This window comes from Eretmochelys imbricata, chromosome 7 (assembly GCF_965152235.1).
Source record: "Eretmochelys imbricata isolate rEreImb1 chromosome 7, rEreImb1.hap1, whole genome shotgun sequence".
Classification (NCBI taxonomy): Eukaryota; Metazoa; Chordata; order Testudines; family Cheloniidae; genus Eretmochelys; species Eretmochelys imbricata.
The window spans coordinates 114,816,060-114,828,551 of NC_135578.1; the positions used below are offsets into that span (position 1 = coordinate 114,816,060).

General features: G+C 39.6%; 1 protein-coding gene across 13 annotated transcripts in view; it reads right to left on the bottom strand.

The window, feature by feature from the left end:
• The window catches only part of VTI1A (vesicle transport through interaction with t-SNAREs 1A), a 356,897-nt gene that overhangs the window by 130,536 nt on the left and 213,869 nt on the right, over positions 1-12,492 (bottom strand). For 11 of the 13 annotated variants that reach the window (XM_077823160.1, XM_077823155.1, XM_077823151.1 and 8 more), the window contains exon 7: positions 12,015-12,076. In XM_077823160.1, coding sequence (XP_077679286.1) covers positions 12,015-12,076 — 62 coding nt within the window. Of the gene's footprint in view, positions 1-12,003; positions 12,077-12,492 lie in introns of all 13 variants that reach the window. The other 2 variants (XM_077823161.1, XM_077823162.1) reach the window with 1 other exon arrangement.

Here is a 12,492-nt window from a genome sequence, read left to right on the forward strand (position 1 = left end):
ATATAGCGGTGACTGAAAATAGCAACGTAGTTTCCCTGTATGGATAAAGTGAACCATATGCCTTCCAATATCGAAGGCATGACAAGGCAGGTTGAGAACCACATTTTTAAAACAGCCTCCCCTGTTTAAATTTATTATTTCTACATCATCATAAGTAGGCACAGTGCTTTGCAGATTTCTAAATGTACCGCCTACTTGCTCAAAAACAAGCATATCAATATAGAATCATAGAAGACTGGGGTTGGAAGAGACCTCAGGAGGTCTCCTCGTCCAACCCCCTGCTCAAAGCAGGACCAGTCACAACTAAATCATCCCAGCCAGGGCTTTGTCAAGCCAGGCCTTAAAAACCTCTAAGGATGGAAGTTCCACCACCTCCCTAGGTAACCCATTCCAGTGCTTCACCACCCTCCTAGTGAAATAGTTTTTCCTGATATCCAACCTAGACCTCCTCACTGCAACTTGAGACAATTGCTTCTTGTTTGGTCATCTGCCACCACTGAAAACAGCCTAGCTCCATCTCTTTGGAACCCCCCTTCAGGTAGTTGAAGGCTGCTATCAAATCCCCCCTCACTCTTCTCTTCTGCAGACTAAATAACCCCAGTTCCCTCAGCCTCTCCTCGTAAGTCATGTGCCCCAGCCCCCTAATCATTTTCGTTGCCCTCCTCTGGGCTCTATCCAATTTGATCACATCCTTTCTGTAGTGGGGAGCCCAAAACTGACCTCAATACTCCACAAGTGGCCTCACAGTGCCGAATAGAGGGGAATAATCACTTCCCTCAATCTGCTGGCAATGCTCCTACTAATGCAGACCAATATGCCATTAGCCTTCTTGGCAACAAGGGCACACTGTTGACTCATATCCAGCTTCTCATCCACAGGTCCTTTTCTGCAGCACTGCCGCTTAGCCAGTCGGTCCTCAGCCTGTAGGAGCGCCTGGGATTCTTCCATCCTAAGTACAGAGATCTTCATTTGTCCTTGTTAAACCCCATCAGATTTCTTTTGGCCCAATCCTCCAATTTATCCAGATCACTCTGGAACCTATCCCTACCCTCCAACGTATCTACCTCTCCCCCCAGCTTAGTGTCATCCACAAACTTGCTGAGGGAGCATCCATCTCATCATCCAGATCATTAATGAAGGATATGCAAACAGGCTTTCAGTTCAAATTATGTCTAAGCAGAGCAGTGCAAATCAAGGAAAGAATTTGGCCATAGATGTTCCATTCTTAAGTAACCAGTTGATCCTCTGCATAGGGCAAGGTGAAGACTTAACTGTCCAGTGCTGGAAGGTGCTTTAAGTCACACTTCATTGAAAATCCAATCCAAATGTTTAAAGTGCCCTTCTTGGGATGATAATGCAATTTGTTTTAATATTACCAAGTGCAAGTTAAACAAAAGCTGATGATAAACGCTGCATAGACGATAAATGCTACATAGAGAGATCCTCAGGGTGAACCATGTTAGCATTCACAACACAGTAAATAAATATTTGCAGAATGCACACAGGTCACTGAAAAACTCCTTTACTATTTTCCTCAGCTGGAGCATAGGAATACCAATTATGAGCCATTGTGTACAGACACAACTCTTTAGCACATGTAATTGTATAAAATTCCAAGTAAAATGCGACACGAAACCAAAACCATGTTTATAAATCAATGACTTAAAAAAATGAGTCAGACCCTGAGCTGGTGTAAATCTGTGGGCACCCGACTTCAAACTGATGATTTACACCAGCTGAGGGTCTGACCCCTAGTGTTTCCAGATACAAAAGTATAAACTATTCATATTGCTTCCCCTATTTCTCAGCTGTCTCAAAAAATAGCAATTAATAAGAATCTCCTGGAAGACAAGGCCACTTTTTTACCTGAGTTAGTGAACCCAATTATAGGAGAAAAGGAGTATTACTGCTTACAATTTGAGTTTGTCTCAGACAAGCATGTTGCAAGATTCGCTCCTTTGACTAAATCGTTTTCTCATTATCCTTGTGTAAATCTGGAGTAACTCAATTGATTTCAATAGATTTACAGCAGTATTATGGAGAACGTATTTTCAACAGTAGTTTAAACTGTAGGAGTGAAATTTAAAGAAGTTCTCCCAGGTCCCTCAAAGTTAAATCCTGCTGTGACTTTTATAGGCCTTCTTGATCTGAATCGAATCGTCCACAGTAAGGTGGAAAATGTCTAAGACACAGGAAAAATAATCAAACCCTCATACCCCTGACCACTAAGCAGACTAAACAATCTCACACTATAAGACCCCATTTTCTAATTCAGGGCTTTGTTATTCTTCAGACAGCTGGTTGGCAGGTTAGTAATGTGTGAACATTTCTTCCCCATGATTCAAAGGTCCAGTCCAATATATCTACACATTCTGCTCAAGGACATAAGTTCCACCATAACAGCACTACTATCTTATCTGCAACCAGCTTTTTTCAACTGATCAAGTTTTGCTTGGTTGTTGATTTCATCGAGGAGTGTCACCACTTGAGTCTGCAAATCCCTGCTGAAATGAGTAATCCTTATCCAAGAGTAGTCCCATTGATAGCAATAAGAATACCTGTGTAAGAACTGCTCATGTGAGTAAAGCTGGCAGGATTAGGCCCTAGCTTTAGAAAAATACACCATTTTTCTCTCCTAACTGACTCAAGTGAAAACTCTATACTCTAAATCAGTGGTCACCAACCGGTAGATCAAGATCATCTGGTTGATCCTGGAGCCTCTGCCAATCGATCATGATCTCTGGCTGCTAAAAGTCTGGTGGCACAGCGGGGCTAAGGCAGGCTCCCAGAAGGGGCCAGCACCCCCCCACGGTGGGCAGGGGTCTCCGCTCACTGCTCCCGTCTGCAAACATTTCCCCTGCAGCTTCCATTGGCCAGAAACGGGGAACTGCAGCCAATGGGGGCTGTGTGGGCAGTGCCTGCAGGGAGGGGCAGTACAGAGCCATGTGCAGCCTCCCCCCAGAGGCTGCAGGGGCCTGCTGGCTGCTTCCGGGAGCGGCGTGGAGTCAGGGCAGGCAGGGAGACTGCCTTAGCCCTGCTGCACTGTCAACTGGGAGCTGCCCAAGAAAAGTGTCAGCTGGCAGAAGCCCACAGCCCTCCTGCACCCCAACCCCCAGCCCTGAGTCCCCTTCTGGAGCCAGCACCCCGTACCTCCTCCTAGCTCTTAAATGCTAGGTAATAAGGGCAAGACTCTGATCTCACACCAACTTTGCATCAGTGTGAAGATTACACTGTTTCTAGTGGAGTCGGTCCTTTAAACCAGTGTGTGATCAGAACCAGAGTCTAATTCTGGCTTAACTCTGCTTCTACTGAAGTCAATATAAAACTTCCAATGACTTCAGTGGGAACAGATTAAGAGGAATGCTCCGCATGTTTGGATATCACACCCATAATGTCTAAAACAGCTCCTTCAAATGATGGAACTCAACAATGTCCATACGGTTGTCTTCTGCCTACTAAACAGCATCCCTATTCCCTTCCACTTGTTTCCAAAATAAGCAGAACAGTCTGCAATGTAGACAAATGGCTTCATAAGAAAAACAGTTGTAATTCTTGACAATATATTTTCCTCCCTTTCTTTCCATCTTTTTTTTTTTAAGAGAGAAGATAGGTAAGGGGTTTTTGTTTGTTTGTTTTTTAATGAGAGCAGAAGAGCTCTGTGTAAGCTCGGAAGCTTTTCTCTCTCACCAACAGAAGTCGGTCCAATAAAAGATACTTCCTCACCCACTTTGTCTCTCTAATATCGTAGGACCGACGTGGCTGCAACAACACGGCATACCTTTTTTTAAAGATTTAAAATATCTAACAGATTTCACCTTTCAAATTTTGGTCCATTTCCTATTTTCTGTCTCACTCCTCTCTTCATTCTAAGGTTTCAAACAACGGAAATTCAAAATTCTTACTCATTGCGTTTCAACTTAAGCAAATTCCTGAGCTCAGATATACAAATGCATAACACCAACAAATTAAATAGTTTGCAAAGTTCGCAGCAGTCTGTGCATTAAACTGTAGTTTGGCAACATCTGAGCTCCTAAAAGTTGCATATTAGGACAACTCTGGATTTCTTCTGCATCTATGCTCCAAAAATCCCACAAATAAGGCTGACAATGAAAAGTGGAGGTTACAATTAAGCTTTGTGCACCAAATATTTATATCCTTCAGACTCAGAGAAGTGCAAAAAAAACCAGCCAAAGAAAAAAACATATTTTCTGAGCACCAGTTATTTCACACTCATGGTAGAACACATGAGCCTCTTTAGAAGCAGTCACAGAGATGATATCTATCTACATACGATTTTGCTCATCTTTCAACTAACTTGAAGACCAAAGCATAAGCTCTGATAAGGCAGGATTTCATGCAGCTGTGATTATCTCAGCAGGACTTTGTGTTTATAAACAAACGTCTTAAATACACTGCCTGGTATACAATAAGTATAACCGTAGGTACATGTTGTTCTGTGGCAGTATCCGTTGTGTTAAAACAACATGTTCCTCAATTCAGTGCTGGCCTTAACCGGTACAACATTGCTGACTCCAGAAGAGTTGTGTCCAATTACAAGAACAATTTCCACTTCCAGCTTATGCTAGTGGTTTCCCTACTTCGCCCTCAAAGAATAAACAATCTGATGAACATTTAAAATATTCTCATTTATTGCTTCACAACACCACCACATCTGAGAGAACTCAGCTGAACAGAAACTAAGCATGCCCACCGCGAGAGAGCGCTGCACCAATTTGCTGGCATGAGCTGTGATGTTACACTTATGGCACATGACGCTTATTTTGGCTATGGCATGTCGTTGCTAACTGTGAAATGCCTTTTGCTTCACTCCCATAACAAAATATTATAAACTTTACTGTCTTCTTTTGAGCTCTGATCTCTTAGTGACAGTTAGCATATCTCAAACACAGTGCAACTAGAGGAATCAAATGCTATTTAACCTATTTAACTATTCTTGGTATATGTAGTCTAGAATGATCTAGTAGTATCCATTAAGATCCTGCTCTTTGTCAAAAAACATAAATGTGCTTTGGATAATGCCATTTCCAGCTGTTCAGATGGACAAAGTTCATGGGGGTGGGTGGGAGCGCTGTGGGAGAACAGGAATGGACCAAGTGAGATAGTAATTCCGGCGGGTATAAAAGGGGGAATGGAGAAGAGGGAACAAAAGCCATTGCCCATAAAATAGAAAAGGGGGAACTATCCTAAGAAGGTTGTTGAGAGTATTGTCCATGATGGGCTCAGGGGGGTCAATTGGACACAGGGAAAAAGTCTTGCAAAATAAACTGAAAAATAAAACAGAAGTCCAGCATGTGATCTCCACACTTCTGCCTGAATAAGTGAGTGACAGGCCTAAGACGTGGCATAAACATAACGAGATTTCAGCGGTGGAGATGCATAGCCTTTTCTATCCTGTGTATTGAAAATATTAAAATGAAAAGATCAATTACCTTTCTCTTTAAGATCTTGTTTGCCTCATTTCAACCTCAGATTAAATTTTTATCCCTGCATTACTAACCTCTAAAAATTGGGGTTTTGCAAAGGACACTCTGGCACACACTGACCCTCAGGGCATGGCTTGCACTGCTGAAATTGTCATATATGGCCTGATTCTGAGGGGTGCTGAGCATTTCCTGCATACTACAGACAATCTTCAGTGCCTACTGCTATCAAAGGGCATGAAATTTGCACAGCACCATGCAAGAAAAGCACCCTGACTTCCAGGATGGGCTCAGAGGAAGTGTTTATTGTGCTAAGTAAAAGCAGAATATGATTTTCAAAGAGCTTTTTATCATTTCCACACATGCAGAATACTGTCTGTAGGAAGTGTGGCAAGACCTGAAAACTGGCTGTTAACTGCTCATTAATTACAAGAAATGCATCTTGAAAAATATATAAGAGAACATTTCATATCTGAAATAAGAACACGAAACCCAGTGAAAAGTACACTGATTTTTAAAAATTCTTTCTTTTTAGTACTACTGATACACGTCTCTATCCTCAGGATAACTTTACCCCTTTATTTGACAAGTCTCAAAAGTTTACATGTTTTCTGGTTGGAATTCGTAATAATGAAGTATGTTTACCCTTAGGAATTATGCTGACATTACATTTAAGATTTCCAGATGTTTCCCTATCACTTCAACAAAGGAATAAGACTGCCTGTTAAAATGGGGAAAAATGACTAGAATGACCAGTAGTAATTAGTTCTCAGATTTGTTCTGGCATAACACGGGGCAATAATATGTTCATTATTCAAGGACTATCTTGTGATAAGTTGTGCCACATAGCTTTTCAGTTTTATTTGTATAAGACGGCATATTTCATGATCATAAAGGAGTAATTTAATATTACAGTACAAACATTTACATTAGTGTAACATTTAAATTACAAATGTTGAAATTCAGGAAATGAAAAAAAAGTAATGTTCTCACAGTAACATTAAAAGCCCATGTTACACATCCTGTGTATTTTATGACATACATTTAATATAAACACTATAGGCTAGGTTGTCACTTTGCAGCAAGCCATGAGTATGGGGCAGTGCATAGCTGCCCAAGGAAAGGACCAAGTGTTAAAACTCTTTCCCTAGCTCCCACTTTCACTTCAAGTTAAGGGGAATGCTCACATGCGTACAGTTAAGCATGTGCTTAAGTGCTGTGCTGAATCAAAGCATAAATCACTGGAGTAACAGAGGTGAGTCTAGATACATGACTGGAAGCAGACTTTTGCACAAGAATGTACCATTTCAAATAATTTTTCAGAGTAGAACAGCACCTTGAAGTGGGATTTTTTTTTTCTGCACTAGAAAACTGATGAAACAGATTCTACTCAAACTTCAAAAACAAAATTGCCACTGCAAAGCATGCAAAATTTCTGCTGGAAAGGAAAACTTCTCCAAAAGCATGAAAATGAGGGTTATAAAGACAGACGTAATATTACATTAAACTATCACAGTGCATTTGAGATCATAAAAGCTTCCATCAGAATTACTGCAGAATCAAATCACACAGGCGTCACACTGACAGTGAGAAAGGCTCTTGCTCTAAAGAAAGTTTGATTGTGAAAGACTTTTGGGATGGAAACAAGGAAAGGTGGGTAAACGAGGAACTACTTGCACAGTTGTTTCTATTTGAATGGTCTCTCTTGCTATTTGTGAGAGTGGTGATGTGGGCTAGGCAGCCAAGGAAGACCATAATTAATTTTTCAAGTCTCAAAGAGCAAAAGAGTAAGCAAAAGAGCCTGGTGGATCCATTGCTCCCCAGTTAGGGTGACCAGACAGCAAGTGTGAAAAATCGGGACACTAGGTGGGGGGGGAATAAGAGCCTATACAACAAAAAGACCCCAAAACCGGGACTGTCCCTATAAAATCAGGACATCTGGTCACCCTATCTCTAGTCATTCAGCCCAATCATTCTGTAGAGGGGGCACACATGTCAGACGGGGGAGGCAACTTCCTTAAAGCTGGATTCATCTCATAAATAAAGACTAGGCCTCTTTGCAACAATTGAAATATCTGAAAACTGCCAGGAACAAAAGCAATTTGTATAAACGGCACATTTTATTCACAAACTGAGGTGCAGATTCTCAAGGGGGTTTCCAGGGCACTTATTAAATATAATGAAATTTTGAAACGTTGAAAAATAAGACTAAAAAACTTTGGAGTTCCAAGGGTAGATGAAAGTTTGGCTATTGGAGATCTGGGCAGTTATAGCCAGATATTGCTGGGAACAATCTTAAAGAAGAAATGCAACCACCTTTACTACTGGGATGGAATACTTCTTATTCATGGTTTTACTAGTGGTGGCAATTCATACAGATGTTGGAAATTCTGATAATTTATCACCTGAGACTTGTATACTTCTTGCCTCATTTCCATCAGCTGGAGCTAATGACTGTATCCCGTTTAAAATTATATTTTAAAAAAGGTTCGTTTATGTGGGCAGATACGTTCATGAGTTTTCCAGCGCATCTCATATAACAACTCAGAAGATGAAACTCTGAATTATTAGAAGGTAGAGTCATAGGGTCAGAAATCATGATGTTCTGCAAGGGAAAACAATGTGTCATTTTGGAGGGTACTAGATACTTTTCTTAATAATGATGATGTCAAAAAAGTTCTTGGATTCTACGTCTCCTGAAATAAATGAACTTAGAGGAAGAGTTGGTGCCAAGAGTATCTGCTGTTGAGACATTCACACCTGGAATATTTATTTGGTTAATGTTTGATTATGTTTGTTTCCCATTAGGCTGTGTGTGGGCTTGGAGACTCTCCCAAGAGGTTATCCTAAATCTTTGTTAAAGCTTTTCATGGCTATTGAGCTTGATCATGGACAAAAGAAAGGCAGGGAAATTATGTTTATGAAAATGAAGGGCTCTCAGAATGTGTGGTGGGATTTATACCTTCCCCTCAATCTGTCCAACAAACTATGACCTGCTAAGATCATGGAAGGGGTGGAGGCGGAAGGATGGATGATTCAGATGGGGCCTTGTTATATGATTTGGAAAAGTTGCATTATCTTATGTAAGAATCTGTTAGTTGGAAACTATAATTGGAATTTTGCTGGCCTAATGTTATGTATTGAACATTTTAGATTTATCATTGTATTAAATTTTGGGTGGTGCCGAGAGCTATGGATAAGTGACAACCAAAATGAATAATTAAATAGTCCCATAGTCATTTTGATTGATCTTTGCAAATTCCTATCAGTTTGCTGATATCTTCCTAATAGTGAACTGTCCTGAATACAATATGCCATTTTAGATGCAGTCTCAGTCTATGTTCTTTTCAGGATATTGAAAATACCTGTATATTTGGAAATGAAAATGGATTACATTCCAGTTTAAATGAAGAGACAGGTTTTAAACGTTTATCCTAGATCTCTCTTCCCACATGCAGGTATTTGTGCCAAATTAGCAGTAGGTAATGAATTCTGATTCATATGAGGCAGCCATTTCCTGTAGTGGTTAGAGCAGCAAACTGGGATAAGGTTTTCGATTCCTATTCTGCCACTTGATTCATTGTGTGAGCTATGAAAAGTCACTTAACCTATGTCCATTTCAGTCCTCTGCTATAAAATAGGGATAATGTTTACTCGCCTTTAATGAAAGGTTTCTATATAGCTGAAAAGTATTTACCATCAGTCTGGAGCATATTCTGCATTCAGGTTCATAAGTCTCCCTAAATATGTAATTCCTTACTATATTTGACCATGCTCACAAAAGAGAATGGTTGGCTTTTCCCAGCTATGAACAGTTACACTCAATACAGCACATTTGTAACCACTAAAGCAGGCATACAACTTCAAAGAGTAACAGCGGATTCATACACGATAGCAGCAACTACAGTGTTCAACTTAACAAGATCTTTTCTATATGATAATTGTGAAATATGGCCATCCATCACTGTTCTTGATTGGTTCCAGCAATTCAACGAATGTCTGTGTGGTACTTAGTGGAGTAAGCAGTATTAGGACCCAACTGCCAAGCTATGGCAATTATTTTCCTGCACCTGCACCTGACGTTGTTCTTTGCTGACTTCCTGTTTCCATCTCTTGCGATTGCTCCTCAATGCCTAAACAACATTTAGAAGCTGCCGAGGCTGGGATACTGCTAGACAGTTTTGTCAGTATAGTCATAAAACATTATATCACTCCTGGATACTACCTGTTTGCTAATAACGTCCTGAGGAAATTTTAAGAGCGTCCCCCACTATATCAGTTGCCTCCACAATGGCAAATCTTCATGCTCATCTGTATGAATTGCACAGATATACCCTATTTGCTTGGCCTAAACCTTAACCTTTTAACCAGATGGGTGATTCAGTTAGGCTTTTTTTTTCTTTTAAACAAAGAAAGAGAAAATCCACTGCCCTTCTGACATACGAAAAACATGTCTTTTTAGTGTTTGACTACATAATCCATTTGTCAGAAAACAGAGCCTCGAGTATATTTCACAAAGGTCATATTTTTCATTTGGTTTATGGAACACTTATAAACTAGGACTCTAAACTGTGATTCCCAAACACAAAACAAAGTCAAAGGTTACAGCATATGTTTTTGTTCCAGCATCTTCAAATTACTTGCAAATGTATTCAAACACAATGTGAGCAGATACTTTATTTTATTGAAAATAACAGACTACAGAGTCCTGTAAAAAACCAGGCTGAGGTACATCAAGCATAAACATGGAAAAAATACATTGGTTTAGAAACCCATAAATCCTTATTTGAATCTGCCAACCTGAAAGCCAAGTAAAGCCTGAAAAAACTATTTTTCCTAAATGTTATGTCTGATTAAGCCATACTATTAAATGACAGCTGAACTTTAACATTAATATGATATTATTTAAATAACTGCATGATTTTTTTTTACACTAAAAATGATGAATGATTTTTGGACAGCTCAATTGACATAAAGCAAGAAGCCCCTTTAATGAGATTTGACAAAATGGAGACATATGCAGAATATTCGTTACAGCTCATGTCGCAGGGCCCTTCCTGGGGAGGCTATGGGTTTTTTTTTTTTTTAATATTGTCTACAAGCACTGAAGCATCTCTTTCAATTGCCACTTTGTTTCTCCATGGATTTTGAATTTAGGTTGTGTCATTTACATATTAGTCTTAATCACAGAATTTTGTATGTTATGGTTCAGAGTTGGAAATATGAGAAGTCTGTGAAATGGAGGCGCGAAGTGCAGTTATCTTAACCTTTGTCAGCTGGGTATAGAAGGAACTAAGAAAGCTATTTTCTGAAGGAGACTTATGGAGAGATAAAGCTTGCACTGAAGAACAACTTATAAATTTCCTTTGCCAATATTTTCCGAGGCTCGCGATAAATCGCTGACTTCGCTAAAATTTAGGATTTTAATTTTTTTTAAAGCAAATTGGCTTAAACAAATACACACTACAAAAGGCTTGCATGTTGTGAAGAGCAACTTAGGAAGGGCCAACTCATACCAATTTTTTGCAGAATATTTTATAAATAACCTATTCCTTAAAAGTATCAGTCCTAGCATGTCCAATGCCACCTATAATTTGGGTGACTATTCTTTATGGAGCCAACTATAAGTCAAGAAATACAGACAGCACAGTGCTACAAGTGTACAGCTTTGCTGAATAGATAACTCTATGTCCAGGGATTCCATTGGCTAAAACAAGCTTTCTGGTAAAGGTATTGATTTAAATTCAAGGTGGCTGGAAATCACTGAATATCTTTCTCATCCTCCCTAAAATCCCAGGTAGATTTTTAGGATGTTGCAATTTTTTTTCTTCACACTTCACTTTAAATCCCAGGGCTACATTTCCATAATATTACACCACACAGGAGAAGCATGCTCAAAACACAATGTTTTTAAAAGTGTCTCTCTCTAGTATGTTCAAATTAGAATGAATTATTTTAAATTATGCTCTGAGTATAAGTTGTATTATAAATATAAAACAATCAAATTTAAACTAACAGGTTAAAACACCTGACTGTATATCCAGAAATAATGGGTGCTGTATCTCCATTAAACAGCCTATTTTTAGAATAGGATGAAAACCGACAAATGGTTCAGGAAAGGGGCCACACCTCTGATGCAATTGTACTTATGCTTGTTTGGCGCTCTGTCCCCCTCTGGTGACACCTAGCCCAGCTACAGATTGATGAGTCTGCTACAGCGTTGGCTAAGGGCCGTCTAGCTTTTAGCTCATGCAGTAGAAGCTTAAATGCTAAGCTTCAGCGGTCCCAGGTTCAATCCCGCCTGTCAACAACCAGGGTCTGTCGGCGTTACACAATGGAAAACTATTTTACAGCCAACCTAAATTTTTTTCATATTTTGTGCAAAACTCCTATGGTAAAAACGTCCCTCTCATCTGATTTTTCCTCAGTGAATGCTTGTGCCAACATCAATATTTAGTTTCAAGAGATTCTACTGGATTGTGAGGAAAAAACCATGCAAGTTAGCCAAATGCTGAGATATAATTAAAAATAATAAAGCCGATAGAGACAGAGGTATCCCTACCTTGTCCTTACCTTCGCAACATTCCGGTTAGGATCCTGGAGCTCTTTCCCAAGTTTGCATCTGTTTCTCTAAGCTGCGGAGAAGAGGGTTATATTAAAAAACCCACATGCCCTCCATTAAGTACAAACAGCAGAGTTCTATTGTACATTGGTTTAATCTTCCTCAGTTTTAGCTCGCATTCAATTCTAGTAAAGCTCTGAAATTTAAGTGTAGATTTTTTTTCCTTACATAAAGATGAAATCTGTGAAAGATTCAACAGTGGATGTAACAAAAAGGAAAGGCTCTATAAATAAAGATCTGAGGAATAAAAGGCATTTCAGATTAGCATCTATATTTTCCATTGTGTCTCTCTCTGTGTGTGTGTGTCCTATGAATGTTACTGGGAGTTAAATGAGGGTACCAAGGGATGAGGAGATACCCAAAGGGTTAGCTATTCTTGTTTTTTTCACATACTGTTCCGTCAGTTGTTTTCATAGATGCTCCAGACAA